The sequence below is a fragment of the Macaca nemestrina genome, chromosome 6, assembly GCF_043159975.1.
Source record: "Macaca nemestrina isolate mMacNem1 chromosome 6, mMacNem.hap1, whole genome shotgun sequence".
NCBI classification, from domain to species: domain Eukaryota; kingdom Metazoa; phylum Chordata; class Mammalia; order Primates; family Cercopithecidae; genus Macaca; species Macaca nemestrina.
In genome coordinates this window covers 61,321,723-61,346,581 of record NC_092130.1, presented here as the reverse complement: position 1 = coordinate 61,346,581, position 24,859 = coordinate 61,321,723, and the positions used below count along the sequence as shown (strand labels likewise).

At 38.4% G+C, this 24,859-nt stretch overlaps 1 protein-coding gene across 8 annotated transcripts in view; it reads right to left on the bottom strand.

Moving 5' to 3' along the window:
- The window catches only part of LOC105500020 (DTW domain containing 2), a 474,953-nt gene that overhangs the window by 391,397 nt on the left and 58,697 nt on the right, over nucleotides 1-24,859 (bottom strand). For 7 of the 8 annotated variants that reach the window (XR_011624753.1, XR_011624755.1, XR_011624756.1 and 4 more), the window contains exons 4-5: nucleotides 22,972-23,164; nucleotides 21,396-21,455 (exon numbers count right to left, since the gene is read on the bottom strand). Coding sequence is in view for 4 of the 8 variants with exons in the window: in XM_071098565.1 (XP_070954666.1) it covers nucleotides 21,396-21,455; nucleotides 22,972-23,164 (253 nt within the window). In the remaining 4 variants the exon portion in view is untranslated. The remainder of the gene's footprint in view (nucleotides 1-21,395; nucleotides 21,456-22,971; nucleotides 23,165-24,859) is intronic. The other variant, XM_011772921.3, reaches the window with a different exon arrangement.

Here is a 24,859-nt window from a genome sequence, read left to right as displayed (position 1 = left end):
CCAACACCAATCTAACTCAGCCCTGGCATATATGAGAAAGAGGCACACTTTTCTTCACACCAAGTCATCTTCAGCAAGTTGTGCATTAGAGGACACCTTTCTATAATTCATCCATCAGAGGGACACTGTTTGGTAATTACTTCATAGAGATATAATGTAAGCTAGCAGAAACCTGACTCAAACAGAAATCCCAAATTCCCTCTGATTAAATGTAACTGTTTTGACTTGGGACACAGATCTATCTCTGAACTAATCACTCTAGCCTAGAGCCTAGATTTTAAAAATCTCCACCTGAAGTACTTGGACTGAAAATGACAGGGGTAATTTCCACCCAAAGCAAGATCAGTGTGATATTTTAAAGGAAGGGAGAACTGTACAGAAGTTAGCAAAAACAACAAATGTCCATGGCTTCACAGTATCTTTAGAAGAAAAAATTCAAACTTCTTACTAAGGCCACAAGGCCCTGCATCTGGCTCAAGCCTATCCCTACAAGCCTATCTTGACCCATTCTGTCCCTCTCTCACTAAGCTCCAATGGTCTTCATTCAGTTCCTCAAACATGCAAAGCTTTTTCTGACTTCAGGTCCTTGCCCATATTGTTTTACTCTACTGAAATGTTTTCCTCAATTTCTTCATGGCTAATTCCTCATCTTTCAAGACTCAGAGCAAATGTCAGCTCCTCTGGCAGGACTTCTCCAGGTATTCTCTATCTCAATCTCCTGCTGCTTCCCTTTGAAATATATATGGCAATATTTTATTTATTATGTTTATTTTTGTCTTTTTTCCCCAGCTTACTATAAACTCCATGAGAAAAACAGTACAATTCACCAGTAACTTATAGCATTAGAGGAACATAGCTGAACTGCAAATGAATTGGGTAAATGTACGGATTAATCAGTGAATTAACGGATCTATATTGAAAACAAGAAAAGTCCTAAACACAAACTAAACATACCAAAGCTATCAACAAGATGCAATTTAATTTGATCCACATTGAAAGTCAATGCTTGGTGCTGATAACTAGTTTGTAGGCATAGTTAGGGCTCATTACTAAGTGGAAGACATTCTTATTAACCCACTTATGCCTAGCGTTCTGTTATTGGAACGCTAAGCATGTGGGAGTTATTTATATCCTACTGCTCAGGGTCATCGCCAAAGTTTGATTGCAAAAATTCAAAAAATTGCCACCTTAGCTATAAATGGATTAACAGTTCTTCTAATTGTCCCTAGCTTAGAAGGGTAGGGGCCAGGGACATGCCTCATTACGGGAGGGTGAAAGTACTCCAACCTGGAGCTCCTTCAACATGAAGGATTTCTGCCAGTAGATTACCTTTGGACACAAACTGTAACTCTTCCCTGGGTCTTCAGCCCATTGGTATACTCTGCAAATTTTGATCAAGCTTCCACAATCACATGAACCATATACATACATACACACAGACACACACACACACACACGTGTGTGTGTGTGTGTTTCTGTCTCTCTGGAGAACTGACTCATCAGTGAGTATGGTCTACAGAGTTTTAAAATTAAAAAGATGTTAACTAAGAATTATATACAAAACCAAACTGTATTTCACTTGTCGCAAGAACAAAGATTCTTAAGTATATGAGAGTTCAAGAAGTGAATGAAATCTTTATATCTTTCTGAAGTTTGTGTTAAAAACATAGTCTAGCTAATCAAAGAAGTGAATAACCATAAGAAGTCATAAAACCTGGGAAACTACAGAAAAAAGTACTGCTAGTGAGCAATAAATCAATTTAAACACAATTTAAATAGCTGGCAAACACCATTATAAAACCAAATATAACTGTTTAATCTTTCAAAGAAAGCTACATCATATGAAAATAATAATGTAATAAATTTGATAAAATACAACAAAAACTGCTGATTAGGCTGGTAGTATAGTGGTTTTTATTTTCATTTTACAAGAAGGAAAAAAGCAAAAGAGCATTAAAAAGTGTGAGTTAAACCAAGCATACAATAAAAATAAATATAAATGAAATAAATTAATAAGTATTAATGTATGCCCTTTTCTTTGTATTTTATGTTTATGATTTTGTCTCGCTGACCTTAGGTATGCGTTCTTATCAGATATATAAAAGCCTAGGGCAGCTTTGTATCCTTGGTGGTTTCACCTTACTCTGGTTTAAATGTGTCCCCTAGAATTCATGTGTTGGAAACTTAATCTCCAATGTGACAATGTTATGAGATAGGGTCTAATGTAAGCATTTCTGTCATGAAGCTCCACCTCATGAATAGATTAATACCATCATTATTAAAAAGGCTCTAGGAGTGGGTTCTTTCTCCTACTCTCTTTTTGCCCTTCCACCTTTCACCAGTTGAGGACAAAGCACACCATCTTGGAATCAGAATCACCAAACGTATCAGTGCCTTAATATTAGGATTCCCAGCCTCCAGAACTGTGAGCCAGAACACCCAGTCTGTGTCATTCCATTATAGCACCACAAACCAACCAAGATACACCTATATCAATTATATTAGTTACTTATTTAAATGTTTGAGCACAGGTACAATGCAAAATCCTTTGCTACAGTATATATAAGACATTTAAAATAACAGCAAGAAAGCAATTAATTTAGTACCAACCAATCCTGCTCTCATGGAATTTACAATATAATTGGCAAAATATTTAAAAAAAAATTTAGTAAAGATAATCCAGTAATACATTAAAAAGATAACAGCTGCACTCCAGCTTAAGCAGCAAAGCGGACTCTATCACTTAAAACAAGTAAAATAAAACAAGTGAGGGTGGTTTCTTCCAGAATGCAGGCACAGTTCAATATTAGGAAACATTCATATAATTCATTAAATTATTAAATCAAAGGACTAAGGCCATGTGGGTACTGAATACACATTCCATAAAATTCATCAACATTCCTGGTTTTTAAAAATCCTTATAAAACAAAAATATATTAATATATATTTAATTTTTCTGGCTCATGCCTATAATCCCAGCACTTTGGGAGGCTAAGGCAGGTGGATGACATGAGACCAGGGTTTGAGACAAACATGATAGAATCCCATCTCTACTAAAAATACAAAAAGTAGCTGGGCGTGGTGGCACACGCCTATAATCCCAGCTAGTCAGGAGATTGAGGCATGAGAATCACTTGAACCCAGGAGGCAGGGGTTGCAGTGACCCAAGACAGGGCTACTGCATTCCAGCCTAGGTAAGACAGTGAGACTCTCTCTCAAAAAAAAAAAAAAAAATTTTTCTTAATATGGAAAAAAAAGCCTGTATCATGTTTAGTGATCAGGTACTAGAAGGCTTTCCATTAAAATCAGAAATAAAAATAAGGATTCCCACTAACCAGGATAAACTCCCAAAAATGCAATCAATATGTAAGCTAATCATTGAAATTTAACTGAATCCAATTGAAATTGAAATTTAACTGAATCTTCCCATGTGTGGTGACTGGAACCCTACAATTTCAACTAAACACTAGGAATTCCATCTAGGTGTGTGAGTGAAAGAGCAAGTGACTGATGGTTTTCTAGGTATTTCAGGATCTATTCCTCTGGTTACCCTTGTCCTTTACCATCAAGACTGACTGTGTCTACATATGGAGGATAATTCTAAAAGTAAGAGGAAGTTCTGATATCCAAATAGGAACTACTCCACAACAATAATGCAATGTGAATGAGCACTCTTAAAGATAAAGAAGTTGGATATACAACAAAAGGGAAAGTAAATTCCCAATAAGGGATTGGGGTTGAGGGAAGGGTAGCTACTAAGGACATTAAATGAAGCCACTCACATTTCAAAAACTTGAGAAATTGGTTGAAGATCTGAGCCAACTGGAAGACAGACAACTAATATCTCAAGGAAGCACTCAAACCCACAGTATGAAGATTGTTGGACAAAAAGGTTAGGTGTATAAAAATGCCAATTCTGTTGCCTATCTGATTTGCTTGTCACCTTCCAGTGTTTACTCTCATATTTTATCTAAATTTAGAAACAAAGGATATGTGGTCCATGATTATTGTTTTCTTGTTTAGTGGCAGTAAATAAAAGAGATCCCATACTCTGATTTATAATATATCACTAGTCTATTAAAAGACATTAAGGCCAGGCGCAGTGGCTCATGCCTGTAATCCCAGCACTTTGGGGGGCCGAGGTGGGTGGATCACTTGAGGTCGGGAGTTCGAGACCAGCCTGATCAACATGGAGAAACCCCATCTCTATTAAAATACAAAATTAGCCAGGCCTGGTGGCGCATGCCTATAATCCCAGCTATTTGGGAGGCTGAGGCAGAAGAATCACTTGAACCCGGGATGCAGAGGTTGCGGTGAACCGAGATCGTGCCATTGCACTGTAGCTTGGGCAACAAAAGCAAAAGTCTGTCTCAAAAAAGACATTCAAAGAAAGTAAATCTAGTAAAACAGAAACATAATAGAAATGATTTTGCCTTTCAATTTAATGTGGAAGAATCTTTCCTTACGTATCTAAAATGATACAATTTTAGTCATAGTTATTACTCAGAAAAAATCCAAATAGCCTTTGTCACTAACTTGTCACTAACTCTAGTGTTCAGAGTCTAGTGTCACTAACTCTGGATCATAAAGATCCAGAGGAATGCTCCTTGCTTTTCTTTCTGACCCCATTAGAACTACAACTAATAACAATTATACTCATCAATAAAACTGGACCTCATGAAAATCTATGGAAATTGAGGTTGCTCCCTTCATCCTAACTTGGGTATCATAAAAAGTATTTTAAACTGACAAAAATATAATATACTAACCTAGTTTTATTAAATTATTTATATGTAGATGCTTATAATTTGACTACCAGACCAAGTAGCAAGATAGATGAGGCAGAGAAGAAATCTCAAATTCGGGTTTAAGTTAACTGCTGATGTGCTATTACCAGACAATGACAGTGTAAGAACTACAATCTTTTTACCTGCATGTCTTAATAACTGAAAGAAAATAAGAAGGACATTTTACAAAAGGACGTCTTACAAAAAGAGTAGCTCTAACAGGTGATGAGGGTCCCTTTCCCTAAAATAAAACACATGGAAAGAAACAATAGGGAAGGGAAAAAGAAACAGCCAGGTGTTTGACTCTTAGGTCATATTAAGGATTTATCAAAATAAGTGCACCTATGTTCACATGCAAGAATACAATCCATTTCAGAGACGATATTAGTCGTTCTCACACTGCTATGAAGAAATACCCAAGACTGGGCAATCTATAAAGAAAATAGGTTTAATTGACTCATAGTTCCACAGGGCTCAGGAGGCCTTAGGAAACTTACTATCATGGCAGAAGGAGAAGCAAACATGTCCTTCTTCACATGGGGGTAGTAGAAACAAGTGTCAAGCAAAAGGGAGAAAAACCCCTTGTAAAACCATCTGATTAGCCGGGCACGGTGGCTAACACCTACAATCCCAGCACTCTGGGAGGCCAAGGCGGGTGGACCACTTGAGGTCAGAAGTTTGGGACCAGCCTGACAAACATGGTGAAATCCTGTCTCTACTAAATTATTAGCCAGGAGTAGTGGTGCGTGACTGTAATCCCAGCTACTCAGGAGGCTGAGGCAGGAGAATCGCTTGAACCTAGGAAGCTGTAGTGAGCCGAGATCGCACCACTGCACTCCAGCCTGGGCAATGGAGCGAGACTCCATCTCAAAAAAAAAAAAAACAAAAAGAAAACAAAACAAAAAAAAATAACAAACCATCCAATTTCATGAGAATTCATTCACTATCACAAGAACAGCATGGGGGATCTGCTCCCATTATCTAATCACCTCCCATGAGGTCCCACCCCCAACACATGGGGATTACAATTCAAGATGAGATTTTGGGTGGGGACACAGCCAAACCATATCATGGATTAATATATTCATTATTCAGATTTTCAGAGGCAGCACAGAAGTCAGGAAGCCTAAATTCTTTCCGTCTTTTTGTTTGTTCTTCTAAATATACAAGTAATACATTGCTCACGGAAAACGTTTGGAAAATAAAAGAGGGTAAGTAACATCAAATGGACAATCTGACCGCCAAGAGATGACATTTTATATCGGTCAGGTTTCTTTTTCTTTTTTTTTTTTCTTTTTCCTTTTTGAGACAGAGTCTCCCTCTGTCACCCAGGCTGGAGTGCAGTGGCACGATCTCGGCTCACTTCAAGCTCCGCCTCCCGGGTTCACACCATTCTCCTGCCTCAGCCTCCGAGTAGCTGGGACTACAGGCACCCGCCACCACGCCCGGCTAATTTTTTGTATTTTTTAGTAGAGATGGGGTTTCACCGTGTTGGCCAGGATGGTCTCAATCTCCTGACCTCGTGATCCACCCGCCTCGGCCTCCCAAAGTGCTGGGATTACAGGCGTGAGCCACCGCGCCCAGCCCGGTCAGGTTTCTTACTTACAAATACCAACCAATCTGGCAAAAGTAAACAGAACAGGACTTTACTGTGGCTCAGGCCTATGATCCCAACACTTTGGGAGGCTGAGGCAGGCAGATCGCTTGAGGTCAGGAGTTTGAGACCAGCCTGGCCAACATAGTGAAACCCCATCTCTACTAAAAGTACAAAAATTAACCAGGTATGGTGGCGCAGGCCTGTGGTCCCAGCTACTCGGTAGGGTAAGGCAGGAGAATCGCTTGAACCTGGGAGGCAGAGGTTGCAGTGAGCCAAGATTGAGCTACTGCACTCCAGCCTGGGTGATAGAGTGAGACTCCATCTCAAAAAAGAAAAAAAAAAAAAGAAGAAGAAGAAGAGGTCTTTATTATGCAGTTCACAAAATCATTGACAGAATTATAGAAACAGACTCAGAATTAAACTTCCAGAAGCAATATCCGAAGCTACCACAGAAGGCCTGATGAAGATGATGCATTCTTACTTTTACCATCATCAAATGCCAAGAACCCAACTTTATTACAAATGCTACTGCCACCAATGCCAACACCACTCTTGCATCAAGAATGTGATCTCAGCCGGGAGCAGTGGCTCATGTCTGTAACCCCAGCACTTTGGGAGGCCGAGGCGGGCAGATCATGAGGTCAGGAGATCGAGACCATCAGGGCTAACACAGTGAAACCCAGTCTCTACTAAAAGTACAAAAAATTAACCAGGCGCAGTGGAAGGCGCTTGTAGTCCCAGCTACTCGGGAAGCTGAGGCAGGAGAATCGCTTGAACCAGGAGGTGGAGGTAGCAGTGAGCCAAGATTGCACCACTGCACTCCAGCCTGGGTGACAGAGCAAGACTCCATCTCAAAAAAAAAAAAAAAGAAAAGAAAAAGAAAAAGAATGTGATCTCAGGCAGGCACAGTGGCTCAAAACTGTAATCCCAGTCTTTTCAGAGGCCAAGGCCCAAGGATCACTTGAGCCCATGGGTTCAAGACCAGCCTGGGCAACATGGTGAGACTCTGTCTCTACCAGGAAAAAAAAAAAAAGGAATGTGACCTCACAACCACTGGAAAACCTATGCTGCTGCTGCTACACTCATAACCAAAAACAAGACACATTTGCCACCACTCATACATCAAAAATGGAGTTTTGACATAGGGTCCCTTCCTGTCACTTGTCAAAGTCTCACGGGTGGCTCTGACCTGAAAAGTAGAGGTCATTTGTCTGATGCCTAGCTGCAAGATACACATTCATATATTTATTTAATTATCCTGACAGGAAACACAGGTTCTAGATAATTACTCACAGAGCATCTTATGCCAGTTCCCTCGATTCCCTATGGTGCAAAACAGTAAAAGCAGATGTCATCATCTGCTGGTGCAAGAGTTGGAAACAAAGGAGAGGAACTCTGAAATTATACAATGCAGAGCTTATATAGGAACTGCCAGCACATGTGCTCCTCCTTTCCTTCAGAGAGAAGGTAAACAAATCCTTTCTGTGGAGAGAAGAAGATGGTCTCTAGGTTTTCAAAACCTTTGAAGTATGAGCAAATGACTCAGGTTTTATTATCATTAGAATGCAAACTAATGGCTTCTTTAGGTCTATCACCTTTAGAATGTGAACAAATGGCTGTGGGTCAACACACAATCTCAAACTTCAAAGGCATGTGTACCATTCATACATCCTTTAATGCAGGGGCCAAGTGTTCTGTGCTCAAAAAATCCTGAGTGTGCAGAAACATGAAAATATTAACAGACTATTGTTTCCCCATTTGGGAGATTTACAATCTGAGCTGTAATTTGTATCATATTTAAGGTTCATAACAAGGGAATTCCCAGAAGATGATTATACTCAGTCATGCATATGATAGCTATCTACCACATCGCTGTTTAAACAGTATGATGTTTATCATTCCTGTTTTTTCTTATACCATCTATGCTTATATTGAACCAAAGATCATCTCATATTTATACTACGTTTGAAATTTTATTCTCATGTAATTAAATTATCCTACAAACAGTGGCATTTCACACTTCAAATAAAAATCTTAGGCATAAGCCTTACATGTAAGAGATATTCATTGGCAGCTGGATTGTTTGAAATGGTGGTAGAAAACTAGGATCCCCACCAATTAGTCTCCTTTCTTTGTTTCATTATATATTACAGTGTAATAAAAATAGAAAAAAAAGTTCAAATTAAATGTAATATGCTTGAATCATCCCGAAACCATCCCCTACCCCACCTCTGGTCCATGAAAAAAACTGTCTTCCAGAGATCCTGTCCCTGGTGCCAAAAAGACTGGGGACCACTGGTTTAAGCTACTCAGTCTTTGGTATTTCGTTATAACACCCTGAAAAAACAAAGACAGAGTCCAAGCCAACTAAGACATATCTACATACATTAATTTCAAGGAATGCTTCCGTGAAAAGGAAAACTGGAGTATCATATATATTACACTGTCATCCTGTTTCTTTTTAAAAGAAAAAGATAAAGAATACTATACCTGTGAATACCTATTATTGTAGTATATATGAATATAGAAAAACTTTTGGAAGCAAACGCAATGTGCTTATAACTCTAAATATCTAAAGGTATGGGTAGGGAAGTACAGGTGTGAGGTTACCTGGAATGGGGGCAGAGATTAACTTTTGCTTTAAACACAGTTCACTTTGTTTCAATACATAGATTAAGAAAATGCACATCTTCCTAATCCTTTTTCATTAGGTATTTTTAAATTAAAAATGTACTTTAGATTTTATCTAATTCTACTTCAGCATCAATCAATGAAATCACAATTTCAAAAATATTGAACTAATTTGTATTTCTATAAAAAACAGTACTGACAGGTGACAACGTGCTAGCAGCCCTCACTCTCAGTGCCTCCTCAGCCTCCAGCCTCAGTGTCCACTCTGGGAGCCTTGAGGAGCCCTTCAGCCTGCCACAGCACCGTGGGAGACCCTCTCTGGGCTGGCTGAGGCCAGAGCCCCCTCCCTCTGCTTGCCGGGAGGTGTGGAGGGAGAGGCAGCGGCAGGAGCCGGGGTTGCGCTTGCGGGCCAGTGTGAGTTCCGGTGGGCGCGGATGCAGGCTCTGCGGGCCCCACAGGCCCCACACACGGAGCGGCCAGCCGGTACCACCAGCCCAGGTCAGTGAGGGGCTTAGCACCTGGGCCAGCAGCTGCAGAGGTTGCCCCGGGTCCCCCAGCAGTGCCCGCCCACTGGCACCGCACTCAACTTCTCGCCGGGCCCTAGCTGTCTCCCCACTGGGCAGGGCTGGGGACCTGCAGCCCGCCATGTCTGAGCTCCTCCCCGTGTGGTGGGCTCCCGCAAGGCCTGAGCCTCCCCGACTGGGCGCTGCCCTCTGCTCCGTGGCACCCGGTCCCATCGACAGCCCAAGGGCTGAGGAGTGCAGGTGTGGCTCCGGACTGGCGGGCAGCTCCGCCTGCAGCCCTGGTGCAGGATCCACTGGGTGAAGCCAGCTGGGCTCCTGAACTGGATGGGGACTTGGAGAACTTTTATATCTAGCTGGAGGATCATATGTGCACCTATCGACACTCTGTGTCTAGCTCAGGGTTTGTAAATACACCAATCAGCACTCTGTGTCTAGCTCAAGGTTTGTGAATATACCAATTAGTACTCTGTATCTAGCTAACCTAGTGGAGACTGGGAGGACTAGCACTCTGCGACTCTGTGTCTAGCTCAAGGATTGTAAATGTACGAATCAGCACTCTGTGTCTAGCTCAGGGTTTGTAAATACAGCAATTAGCACTCTGTGTCTAGCTCAGGGTTTGTGAATACACCAATTGGTACTCTGTATCTAGCTAACCTAGTGGAGACTTGGAGGACTAGCACTCTGTGACTCTGTGTCTAGCTCAAGGATTGTAAATGCACCAATCAGCACTCCGTGTATAGCTCAAGATTTGTAAATACACCACTCTGTACTGTGTCTAGCTCAAGGTTTGTAAACCCACCAGTTGGTACTCTGTATCTAGCTAACTGTATCTAGCTAACTAGCACTCTGTGACTCTGTGTCTAGGTCAAGGATTGTAAACATACCAATCAGCACTCTGTCAAAACAGACCAATCAGCTCTCTGCAAAGTGCACCAATCAGCTCTCTGGAAAATGGACCAATCAGCAGGATGTGGGTGGAGCCAGATAAGGGAATAAAAGCAGGCTGGCAGGCCAGCAGTGGCAACCCACTTGGGTCCCCTTCCACACTGTGGAAGCTTTGTTCTTTCGCTCTTTGCAATAAATCTTGCTGCTGGTCACTCTTTGGGTCCACGCTGCCGTTATGAGCTGTAGCACTCACCGCGAAGGTCTGCAGCTTCACCCCTGAAGCCAGCAAGACCACGAACCCACCGGGAAGAACAAACAACTCCAGACGCGCTGCCTTTAAGAGCTGTAACCCTCACCACGAAGGTCTGCAGCTAGAAGGAAGAAGCTCCAGACACATCTGAACATCTGAAGGAACAAACTGTGGACACACCATCTTTAAGAACTGTAACACTCACCGCGAGGGTCCGCAGCTTCATTCTTGAAGTCAGTGAGACCAAGAACCCACCAATTCCGGACACAGTACTAACTCATAAAACATTATGCTTTCATACAGTAATATATTTTGTTGGCCAGGATACTACTTAGAAATATTATAGCTATAGTCCTAAGATTAGTCTGTTTATATCTATGTGTTATAGTCAATTTTTGATATTATTATGCTACATTCATAAAGTAAATGGGGAAGCATTCTTTTTGTTTTCCATGACCTGGGTTAGTACACTTGGATTCAAGTTTCATATCTGCCACTAATTATCTGTGTAACCCAGTAAGAGAAGTGAGTTCACAGTTAAGAATTCAATAAAGAATGGATGGAAATATGGAGGCAGGGAATTCCATGTCAAGACCTCTGATAACCCTTTTTAAATTATCCTTCTGCATATAGGAAGATCATAGTTCCTATTATATCCTATTCTGTCACACAAAATCATACACCCAACGGAAGCAAATTTATTTCAAGTTAACTCAAGTTCTATTTGTAAATACTATCTACAACCTCAGAGATAAGCATCCTAGCCTCTGAGAGGTAAACAGCACCCCAAAACATAAGCCAAAAAGATCCAGAGGTGTGGATATATTCTGCAAACAAAATTATGAATAATATGCAAAGGAAAAAAAGTAAATCCCTTGAGAGGCTGAGGCAGGAGGATTACTTGAAGTCAGGAGTTCAAAACCAGCCTAGGCAACATGGTGAGAGCCCTTCTCTGAAAACAAAGTGTTTAAAAATTGGTCAGTTGTGGTGGTACACACCTGCTGTCCCAGCACTGAGGTCGGAGGCTAAGCTGGGCAGATCGCTTTCAGCCTAGGAGTTGGAAGCGCAGTGAGCTATAATCACACCAGTGTACTCCAGTCTAGGCAACAGAGCAAGACCCCATCTCTTAAAAAAAAAAAAAAAAAAAAAGAGTTGAATCCCTGGATAGACCAATAGCAGGCTCTGATATCGAGGCAATAATTAATAGCCTACCAACCAAAAAAAGTCCAGGACCAGATGGATTTACAGCCGAATTCTACCAGAGTTACAAGGAGGAGCTGCTGCCATCCCTTCTGAAACTATTCCAATCAATAGAAAAAGAGGGAATCCTCCCTAAATCATTTTATGAGGCCAACATCACCCGGATACCAAAGCCTGGCAGAGACACAACAAAAAAAAGAGAATTTTAGACCAATGTCCCTGAAGAATATCAATGCAAAAATCCTCAATAAAATACTGGCAAACTGAATCCAGCAGCACATCAAAAAGCTTATCCACCATGATCAAGTGGGCTTCATCCCTGGGATGCAAGGCTGGTTCAACATACGCACATCAATAAACATAATCCAGCATATAAACAGAACCAAAGACAAAAACCACATGATTATCTCAATAGATGCAGAAAAGTCTTTTGACAAAATTCAACAGCCCTTCATGCTAAAAACGCTCAATAAATTCGGTATTGATGGAACATATCTCAAAATAATAAGAGCTATTTATGACAAACCCACAACCAATATCATACTGAATGGGCAAAAACTGGAAGCATTCCCTTTGAAAACTGGCACAAGACAGGGATGCCCTCTCTCACCACTCCTATTCAACATAGTGTTGGAAGTTCTGGCTAGGGCAATCAGGCAAGAGAAAGAAATCAAGGGTATTCAGTTAGGAAAAGAAGAAGTCAAATTGTCCCTGTTTGCAGATGACATGATTGTCTATTTAGAAAACTCCATCGTCTCAGCCCAAAAATCTCCTTAAGCTGATAAGCAACTTCAGCAAAGTCTCAGGATACAAAATCAATGAGCAAAAATCACAACCATTCTTATACACCAGTAACAGACAAACAGCCAAATCATGAATGAACTCCCATTCACAATAGCTTCAAACAGAATAAAATACCTAGGATTCCAACTTACAAGGGATGTAAAGGACCTCTTCAAGGAGAACTACAAACCACTGCTCAGTGAAATAAAAGAGGACACAAACAAATGGAAGAACACACCATGCTCATGGATAGGAAGAATTAATATTGTGAAAATGGCCATACTGCCCAAGGTAACTTATAGATTCAATGCTATCCCCATTAAGCTACCAATGACTTTCATCACAAAATTGGAAAAAACTGCTTTAAAGTTCATATGGAACCAAAAAAGACCCCACATTGCCAAGACAATCCTAAGCCAAAAGAACAAAGCTGGAGGCATCACGCTACCTTACTTCAAACTATACTACAAGGCTACAGTAACCAAAACAGCAAGGTACTGGTACCAAAACAGAGATATAGACCAATGGAACAGAACAGAGCCCTCAGAAATAATATCACACATCTACAGCCATCTGATCTTCGACAAACCTGACAAAAACAAGAAATGGGGAAAGGATTCCCTATTTAATAAATGGTGCTGGGAAAATTGGCTAGCCATAAGTAGAAAGCTGAAACTGGATTCTTTCCTTACTCCTTATACGAAATTTAATTCAAGATGGATTAGAGACTTAAATGTTAGACCAAAAACCATAAAAACTCTAAAAGAAAACCTAGGTAATACCATTCAGGACATAGGCATGGGCAAGGATTTCATGTCTAAAACACCAAAAGCAATGGCAACAAAAGCCAAAATTGACAAATGGGATCTAATTAAACTAAAGAGCTTCTGCTCAGCAAAAGAAACTACCATCAGAGTGAACAGGCAACCTACAGAATGGGAGAAAATTTTTGCAATCTACTCATCTGACAAAGGGTTAATATCCAGAACCTATAAAGAACTCAATCAAATTTACAAGAAAAAAACAACCCCATCCAAAAGTGGGCAAAGGATATGAACAGACACTTCTCAAAAGAAGACATTCATACAGCCAACAGACACATGAAAAAATGCTCATCATCACTGGCCATCAGAGAAATGCAAATCAAAACCACAATGAGATACCATCTCACACCAGTTAGAATGGCGATCATTCAAAAGTCAGGAAACAACAGGTGCTGGAGAGGATGTGGAGAAATAGGAACACTTTTACACTGTTGGTGGGACTGTAAACTAGTTCACCCATTGTGGAAAACAGTGTGGCAATTCCTCAAGGATCTAGAACTAGAAATAATATTTGACCCAGCCATCCCAATACTGGGTATATACCCAAAGGACTATAAATCATGCTGCTATAAAGACACATGCACACATATGTTTACTGTAGCACTATTCACAATAGCAAAGACTTGGAATCAACCCAAATGTCCATCAGTGACAGACTCGATTAAGACAATGTGGCATATATACACCATGGAATACTATGCAGCCATAAAAAAGGATGAGTTTGTGCCCTTTGTAGGGACATGGATGCAGCTGGAAACCATCATTCTCAGCAAACTATTGCAAGAACAGAAAACCAAACACCGCATGTTTTCACTCATAGGTGGGAACTGAACAATGAGATCATTTGGACACAGGAAGGGGAACATCACACACCGGGGACTACTGTGGGGAGGGAACGGGGGGAGGGATAGCATTAGGAGACATACCTAATGTAAATGACGAATTAATGGGTACAGCACACCAACATGGCACATGTATACATATGTAACAAACTGCACATTGTGCACATGTACCCTAGAACTTAAAGTATAATAATTAAAAAAGAAAAAAAGAAAGAGAAAAAAAAAGTAAATCACTGATTTGTTAGACCATTGGTATTTTGAATTTAACACTCAAGGGTTCTGGCTCTGCCCCAAAGGAGAAAGACATTTCAAAACATGAAATTATTTTGTTGCGGCACTTATTTAAAGCATATTTCCTGGAAGAAACAGTACACAAGTCACTTAACGCACAGTAAGTAGAAGAGTCTATTCAGAATCTACATCTCAATGCGACTGTGTTAAAATGTAAACCAACTCTGAATGCTGATAGAGATTTTAAAAACTGAAGTTTTGGATAAAATAAAAAGAATAACGATGTGTTTGGCAATAGATCAGATACATAGCATAAACCAGTCTGTAACAGCTCTATGTGGACACAAGAAAAAGTTTTCATAAAAATGTTTTACCCAAAGAGTGCTCCCAACAGCACTGTGCTTATCAAGTGAGAAATTTAAGCTTTAGTGGAAATTTTAACAGCAGTAGAGAAAGGATATGCAACTACTACATGGAAATATGTTTATGAAGAAAGCCAGGAGCCTCAACAAACACTTCCATATTACCTGGGATTTATTCCTAGCAAATGTCAAGGGTCTTGTGTGTAAAATTCCTCTGGGAAAGAGATTCACTGCCAAATGGTCTGGATATATTAGAATTCAAGATTAAAAGGAGGCCAAGTTAATGGGTTTGCATTACAATTCTTTCATTCCTCAATTATGTAAGTATGAAGTTCACATATGGTTAGTTACTGATTAGGAGGGGGAAAAAACTATATTTCTTCTATAAACACAACACTTTGGACTTTAATTCTGATATTTGTTTCCTTTCTGCCATTTTTCTCTCATATATTTAGAGCAAAATTTTTATACTATTACAGAAACTGAATGGATCAACTAAGTAATAACTAATAATTCTATGCAAAAAACAGGGGTGGGGTATATGCATATTGAAGGCATAGTGAGAAAAAATAACATTACATTTAGAAATAAAACCGAATTAATTTAAAAACATTATTTACAGATTTGGGAAACTTATGCAAAAACTTATTTAAATTTTCTTTTAACATTTTTACTTTGTAGAGAAGCCTATAAGAGAGAATTGTTAAAACATATATATACAGCACCTTGAATAAACAAAAAAATAAGCAAAAGACTGTATTTACAAATAAACTATGTATAGTAGACTACAGTATATAGGGAGTTTTTTGTTTGCTTAGTCATACTTTTAAATCATCCTTCTGAAAACAACAGCCCACGTCCTCTGAGGAACTTCCTAATTCACGCACTCCTCTTGTCAATAATGGTATCACTCTCCACCCCAACCCCAATAAAAGGGCCATCCAGGATTCTACTCTGGGAAAGAGAAACCATCTTTCTGTTAGCATAAATAAAACCAGGAGGTTATTTTTCTTTTTTGAGAACTCCTGAAAACTTTTTATTCTTATTCTTTTTTCAAACCAGCACATTGCCTGGTATATACTGCCAGGTAGGCATTCAATAAGCTTTTTTTTTAAACAGGCAATTTATAACACTGGGAAAATTTCATTTCAGTGAAATGATAATCATGTTTTTGGAAACACTGAAATGAAATTTCACCTTATTTCCCCTTATAAATTTTACCTCATTCTCACCTTGTTACAGGTAGTAGGATAGGCATGAGCAGGGCAGGACAGAGCTCTCCCCCTACCCACTAGGAGTATCAGGTGAGGTTTGACGATTGTCACACTGCTCCTCTAAAAATGATAATTTGGCAGCCCACCCAGGGTGCCAGAGAGAGGTCATTTCCTGATGATCCACAGCTACTAAAATTAAAGTGTTAGTTGAATGCAGTTGCCAGGGAGAAAAAACTTCCTGGGCATGCTCACTAAGAGACAAAATGGCGAAATATGACCTTCCAGGTATATGCCACCAGAAAAAGGGGAGAAAGCCTCAGACAGGCATGCATGCAACTTGCTAAACACACTGCATGAGCTCCAAGGGTAAGGGAGACACTGCGCATGCAGGAAGCCCACCCTAAGGGAAGGATCATGGGAAAGAGGCGAGCCTATAAAGCCCTAGGATCTTTGACCTTCAGGCACCCTCTTGGATCTCTTCCAAGTGAACTTTCCTTTCTTTCCTGTTCTAAAGCCTGTTAAACAAACTTCGACTCCTACTCTGAAACGGGCCTCAGTCTCTTCCTGCTTTAGGTCCTTCAAAGTCTTTCTTCTGAGGAGGCAAGGACTGAAGTTGCTGCAGACCTGCACCTATGTGCTGCTGGTAACTCAGGGTAACTCGGATCTCTTCCACCAGTAACAGCCTGACTCTGAATAATAGAAGTTTTGTCCCTGCTTTTATAAACCACCTCAGACAGACACTGGAACATGTTAGACAACATTTAAATGCTTTGGGAGGGCATAAAAAATTCTTTAAAAATTCAAGAGCTGTCATAATTGCCGGAAAGACTGGCTTCTTCAGCCCAGTGTGGCTTCACACTAGTCAGAAGACACAGATTCTGTATCCCTCCCCTACCAGGGACCTCCAGGAAAACTCCTTTGGTTGATTCTCAAGAGTCTTCCAAAAAGGCAGAGGGCAGACCAACAGACAGGGGCCGTGAACTCCTCCAACTGCCCCAGGTCTCACACAGCTGTTTATCAACAGTTTAGCTACTGAGCATGTCATATCATACTGGAGGTACCTCCTACCAGGAGGATATTAATCTCCTGCTTCCTACAGGTAATTTCCAGTACAGGAGAGAAGTCCATTCATAAGAGAAAATCAGACCAAAACAAAGAGAAGCATACCCTAAAAACAGAACTCTCTAACAACCAGATCCAGCAAAGTCTGAAGCCACTCCTACTCACTCTGAACCTCACTGGTACATGATCTATATATGTCCTTGTTTAAGTTAGTTTGAGTCGAAATTCTGTCAGTTACCCATGAAAGGGGCATGAATATTTGTATTCATCTACTAAAGCAGGCCCCTAGGAAAGTCTACTATGTAATTAAATGAATTTATCTTCATCCAGAAAAGCTGGGGAATAGGGATACTAATTAACTAAATCTTGTAATACACTAAATATGTGAACAGGCAATTTTTCAAGAATTTAAAAATATATTTTAAAATGAACAAACTTTTAGTGTTACATAAGGTAGTTTAGAATTCACCATAAAAATCACTAAAATTGCCACTATCATTTTACATTTTATAGCTGTCCGAAAACAAGCATATAGTTACTTTAAAAAATCAATACCTTTTTCAGCTCAATTTACCTATTTATCTGTTTATATATATGTTTTTTTAAAAACAGTAAATGTACAGATTTCATTGCTTTTGTGCAACAAGTTCTAGAAACATATTTTGTCTGATCAAGCCATACTCATATTTGGACTGGATACATGAGACTCTAAAATTCCAAAAATAATATTAATTCTAAGATAATCCATATTCCTCATGTATATTTAGATGAAACTGTACCAAGATATGTAACATTTGAGTTTTCATATATTGGGTGAGGTTTTTAATTACTATTTTTTTTATTTCCTACAAATATTTACAAAAAGACCATCTTGCTGGCCTAGAGCTAGCAAAACATCAATTTCAAAAAGTGAAATCTCGCCAGGTGTGGTGGCTCACACCTGTAATCCCAGCACTTTAGGAGGCCGAGGTGGGCAGATCACTTGAGGTCAGGAGTTCAAGATCAGCCTGGCCAATATGTGAAGCCCTTTCTCTACTAAAAAATACAAAAATTAGCTGGGCATGGTGGTGCGCACCTGAAGTCCCAGCTACTTGGGAAGCTGAGACAGAAGAATCGCTAGAACCCAAGAGGCGGAGGTTGCAGTGAGCCAAGACTGCGCCATTGCACTCCAACCTGGGCAACAGAATGAGACTCCATCTCAAAAAAAAAAAAATGAAATAGTGAAATCTGGATATCTATTCCTTGCTCTCAAATGAGTCAGAAAAACATAATTATACACATACATGCATATATACATAAAGGAAGAGTAAGGCAAACATGGTATAATGTTAATGCTTGAGGAATCTGGATTAGTGTATTCAAGGGTACTTAGTATTATTCTTGAAACTTTTCTGTAAATTTTAAGTTATTTCATAAAAATTTATAACTTAGGATCTTGTCATATGATTAATAGGGTAAATGATGATTTTTATAAGAACATTTATTTTCTATCTTGTGAACTTTTTTTTCATATCTTTGGCCTGCTTTGTATTTAGATTTTCACATTTACCTTATTCATTTCTAATAAGTCTAAGCCTATGAAGTCTTTATCTGATTTGATAGTTCCTCAGAAAGCCATTTGCCTTTTCACTTGAGTCTATGTGATATTTCACATGATGTAATCAAATCTATCTAATGTTTCCATGAAGTATTTTGCTTTTATACTATGGTTGTAAAGCATTACTTATCTCAAGTTTACATATCCACCTGCATTTGCTTCTGGTTTGAAAAAACAAAAAGAGGAGAAGGAGATAGAAATGTATAGTATAGTAAAACTGAGAAATTATTTATATATTTCCTAATCTGATGCTCAATTTAAAGGAGAAAATAATTCTGATGAATTTTATCTTTTAAAATAGATTTAACATTTTTAACGTGACTGTGTGCTTTATCTCTGTGATAGCTGTGTAGTTATCACAGAACGAAAAGATTAAAGATGTAGACATAACATATGCATGAAAAAATTCTTTTCAAATGTTTAGACTAAAATGTTTTACAGAAGTAACACTTTTGTTAAACTTTCTCTGATATTTAAATGTAATGTGAACCTAAAATTTTATCTGGGATGTGCCACAATCTAACCGTATCCATGGCTTTTATGAGTTAGACATAAACTCGTTATGTGGAAGACAACGAATATCAATGAATATTCAGGAAGTCAGAGAAATCTAAAGCTATTCTATGTAAATATCCTGAATCGAAGTTTTCCATTTAGTAACAGTATACCACTGTGGTTGAGGCTGCTGGCTTTAGCTCTAACAAGATGGGTTCAAATTGTGGCTATGCTGTGAAATAGTTATGTGATCTAAAGCAAGTTATTTAATGTCTCTGTACTTTGGTTTCCTCATCTGTTAGCTAAGATACCAATACTTATTAACTCATAGGATTTGGGGAAAGATAAATGAGTCAATACATGTAAAACATTTGGAATTGGGACTGCTCCATCAAAGCACTCAATGCATTAGCTATTTTTTGTAATTGTGTCATGTATTTTAGTCTCATCTAAAACCTATGTCTGCATTTTGGTCAAAGGGAATAAAAACTATAAGGAATTTAAGTTTAAAACCTCAGAAGTCAGGGTTCCATTGTTATTCTTCACTAAGTGTATGGCTTTTATGCACCCAACAACAGAGCAGATAAATAACACAAAAACTACTGGGAATGCAGGGATAACATCGTTAAAAATACATAAGCACTGAAGCTTTTCATAATCCTTTTTCTGTATCAAACAGTCCAAGTATACTAAAAAATAAAAACATAAAGAAAAATACAATTAACAAACTTAAAAGCAATAGTATGAATACTTACATACCTAAATAGAGAATGTACATTTTTACAGTAATAGAACATGAACAAAAATCTACCAGGTACCTATTCACACAGAAATCATAAACTTATTCAAAATAGTGTGGCTAATGCTGTTTTATCACGATTCCACCAAATCAGAAATAAAAGTAAAATAATGATGAAAAGTGTTAAAACACTTAAGAATTAAGAACTCATTCATAGTATGGAGATTCCTTAAAGAACTAAAAGTAGATCTACCGTTCAGTCAAGCAATCCCACTACTAGGTATTTACCCAAAGGAAAAGAAGTCATTATATGAAAAAGACACATAAGCAAAGCGTGATGCCTCATGCCTGTAACCCCAGCACTTTGGGAAGCCAAGGGAGGGAGAGGATCACTTGAGCCCAAGAGTTCAAGGCCAGCCTGGACAACACAGTGAGACCTCATTTGAATTTAAAAAGAAAAAGACATATGCGCAGTCATGTTTATAGCAGCACAATTCACAATTGCAAAGACATGGAACCAATCTAAGTGCCCATCAACCAATGAGTGGATAAAGAAAATGTAGTACATATACACCACAGACTACTACTCAGTCATAAAAATAAACAAACTAATGTCTTTTGCAGCAACTTGGATGGAACTGGAGGCCATTAATCTAAGTGAAGTAACCCAGGAATGGAAAACCAAATTCCATTATGTTCTCATTTATAAGTGGGAGCTAAGCTATGAGGATGCAAAGATGTACATAATAAATTTTGGGGACTCTGGGTGGGAGGAGGGAGGTGAGGAGTAAAAGACTAAATATTGGGTACAGTGTACACTGCTCAGGTGATGGGTGCAGTCTCAGAATTCACCACTCAGAATTCTCAGAATTCACCACTACAGAATTCATCCATGTAACCAAAAACCACTTGTACCCCAAAAGCTACTGAAATTTTTTTAAAAAGAATTCATTGATAACCCATGGGGAGAAAGAAATCAAAACAACTTATATCAATGTTACTGATAAAAGAACACTTCAATCCAAAAAATGGGATACCATGACAGTTATACCAGCAGAAATATTGCATCCATCTTAACCCTTTTATTCAAAAAAGAAAGTGATTTTTTTTTTAGAGACAGGGTCTCCCTCTGGCACCTAGGCTGGAGTGCAGTGGCACAATCATAGCTCACTGTAACCTCAAACTCCTGGGCTCAAGTGATCCTCCCACCTCAGCCTCACAAGGAGCTGAAATTTTGGGTACAAGCCACCAAGCCTAGCAGAACTCAGAAATCTTAATAAAGAAATTTATTAGTACTTGTTTTAGTCAGCTCAGGCTGTTATAACACTCATTTCTCACAGTTCTAGAAGCTGGGAAGTGTGAATCAGAGCACCTGCATGGTCACAGTCCTGGTGAGAGTTCTCTTCCTGGCTTGCAAATGGAAGTCTTCTTGCTGTGTCCTCACATGCAGAGAGAGAGAGACAGAGAGAGAGAGAGAGAGAGAGAGAGAGAGAGAGAGAGACAGAGAGAGACAGAGAGAGGCAGAAAGAGAAAAGGAAATATCTCTCATGTTTCTTCTTCTAAAGGTACTAATCCCATCATGAGGGCTCTGCCTTCACAATCTAATCACTTCCCAAAGGTCCCATCTCCAAATACCATTATATTGGAAGTTAGGGCTCCAATATACGCATGGGGTTGGGGGAGGAACAAGGAACACAATTCAGTCTACAGAAGTACTCTTAGTAAAAATGTTATAAAACCAGAAAAATAATAGAAGAAAATAAGCCCAAAAAGATGAAATATAAAATTGGTCAAGAAAAAAGTTCAATGTAATGAAATAAAAATAAACTATAATAGCCAATATAAACAACCTAAAAGCTTATACTTTTAAAAGCTCTATAGAGAAACCCCTTTTGAATCTATTTGTGTAAAAAACGTTTGTGCATGTGTGTGTATGTCTACATCTGTGTGTGTATGATTAAAAACAAGAAAAAAATGCATTCCTGAGAAATTAAAATATTTATTTAAGACTGTATATAAGTACAGGGCAACCAATCTGCCAACTTATAGAAAAGAGATCATTCCCTAGAGAAATATAAAAGTTATTAAAAACTGATCCAAATAGAAGTAGAAAGCTTGAATAATTTCCTTAGAAGAGTTTGAAAGAAGAATTTAAAAACTATCATTTTTAAAGAGAACAGAACCAAGTGATTTCACCAATGAGTTCCATCTAATTTCTAAGATGCATGGAATTCTAGTATTATTTAAACTATTCCAGGTCGATAGAAAAATATTAAAATCTCTACAATTTACTTTGGAGGTTAACATTATCTTAATACCCAAACCTGACAGTGGACCAAAAATACACATAATTCAATGCCATTAAATAAAATATAATTTCCAGCAATATATCAAAAATGTTTAATAGTTTACTCAGTAGAGTCCATTCCAGGAATACAAGAATGGACCAATATTAAGAAAGGTGTCTTCATAATTAATTACATCAAAAAACTGAAGCTTAAACCATATAACTATAATAATGAATGACAAAAAGTATTTCATAAAAACTTAGTCATTCCTAATAAGAACTAGGTAATTCAGTAACCAAATGATAGTATTTAAATAAGACAATGCTTCTTAACAAAACACATTAATACATAATAAAAATAATCCTTAGACTTCTCTGATGAAATATCTAAGAGACTCAGTATAGCCAAATGCCTCAACTACAGTAAAATTTGGCAGTAAGACAGAAGAAATTACAAATTTGAAATTTAATATATATATATTCAAAATATATATATATTCAAACTCATAAACATACATATATATCTATGTACTATATATTCACACACAGAAATACCACCAAATTCATATATAAAAATGCATATGTATCCCTTCACAGAAAACATACACAATATACCTAATTATACATTTATATTTATTCTCTGTTAAAATTACTGGTTTACCTGTTTGGGATGTCGGAACAAGGAATTCTTATAGAAAATGTCCTTAGCCTGGCTCCATGTACCATCAATGATGATGATTGTAGAAGGATAAACAGGAGAATCTAATATAAATTCTTCCAAATTAGCAGCTTCAGCCCCAGGATATAATATTAATGTACCAGACTTCCGGCAAACAGTTGAAAGTTCAGGATCTCTGAAAAAGTTTTTTAAAAATATATCTTTATTAGCTTGTGAGGAAAAAAGGTTTTATTATGCTTACTGAATTTCCTAATAAAAGTTTCCCTATATCTAGTCATTTGTCTAATCAAATATAGGTATTAATTAGTTTATAAAGTATGAATTTAAAACACTCAAAATTTTGTGTACTCTATACTGATTTCTTCACCACAATTCTGCCACTCACCTCTAGGCTTTCCAATCCTCACTATTCTTCTCTATTAAAGCTTTTCTATCCAACTGCCAGTGACATAACTTTAGCCCTTCCAAAGAATTCTTCCTTTTCTCACTAATATTTCATGTGTAATCTGATCCACTTTATCAAAGTAAACAACTGGCATTGCCTAACAATCCTAGCACAAACAATCCTAACAATCCCAGGGCAAAATCTAGTAGCAATGGAAGAACCATAAAGAAAAGTTAGGTTGCACAGGCAAGCCACATTCTCAAATTCACCTTTGTTAAAGCCAACTAAATATGGCCTGAGAAGGATTCCATACTTCTAAATTTGAGTCCTTGTGGATGAAATCTAACCTATCTTAATAGGCAGACAAGATTGAACATCTAACTTAGGAGTACGCACCTGTAACAATGGCTGAGTCTTGGCCAATCCCAGTGGCCACACTTCAACCACTTACAGACTGCTAAGTGTTCAAACTGTGTTCAAATAAGGCACACCCCAACCTGTAACCAATCCAGCTGTTTCCATACATCACTGCTGATTTCTGTATGTCACTTCCCTTTTTTTTTCTCATCTACAAATTTGTTCTGACCACAAGGCATCCCTGGAGTCTCTCTGAATCTGCAGTGATTCTGGGGGCTGCCCGATTCACGAATTGTTCATTGCTCAATTAAATACCTTTAAATTTAATTTGGCTGAAGTTTTTCTTATAACACCTTATATGATCTATTGAAGGAAACCAAAATATTTCACTTCAAAATATACTTATTTGACATACGTTGAGACGGCTGTTTAGAGGGCTTGCAAACAGCAGTAGCCTTGAAAAGCTGTTGCATCTGTAGAGAAAAACAGATGGCAGCCAGGCTTTCTCTGAGGACCTTCCCTTGTCCAGATTTAGGAAATAATAACTGAAAGTCTAACAACCTTAATTGTCTGAAAGAAATATTTACCCTCTATTCTCCATGAAGGCTGCTATCTGTGCAGTTTCATCTGCATAACAAGACCACTTGTGCTAGCCAGGCCTCCTCTTCTTCCCGTTCCATGTGTTTTTGCCATAATAACCGGCTTTGCCAGGCTCTAAGCCCCTATTCTTTCTGTAAACCTCAAGATGACATAAAAGCATCAACCATCTGGCCATTTCTTTGAGTTCTTATATCTCATAAGACTCCCTTACACATTAATAAATTTGTATGCCTTTTCTCCCTTTAATTTGTCTTTTGTCAGATGATTTTTAGCAGACCTTCAGAGGGTGAAGAGGAAGGTTTCCCTTGGCCCCTACACCATCATCCAGTTCAATTATAGAGTTTGTTGGTTCAACATTCATTCAAAAATGTGTCAAAGCTTTTTGGTACTGGAGATAAAACAACGAATGAGACACCCTTCGCCCACAAGCAAAAAAACAAAACATTAAGGGGAAAGTAGACAAATTATCATTGTTCTTGGAAATATAATTTGGACTTCCAATTTCAGCTCAGAAATAAAGAGCTTGAA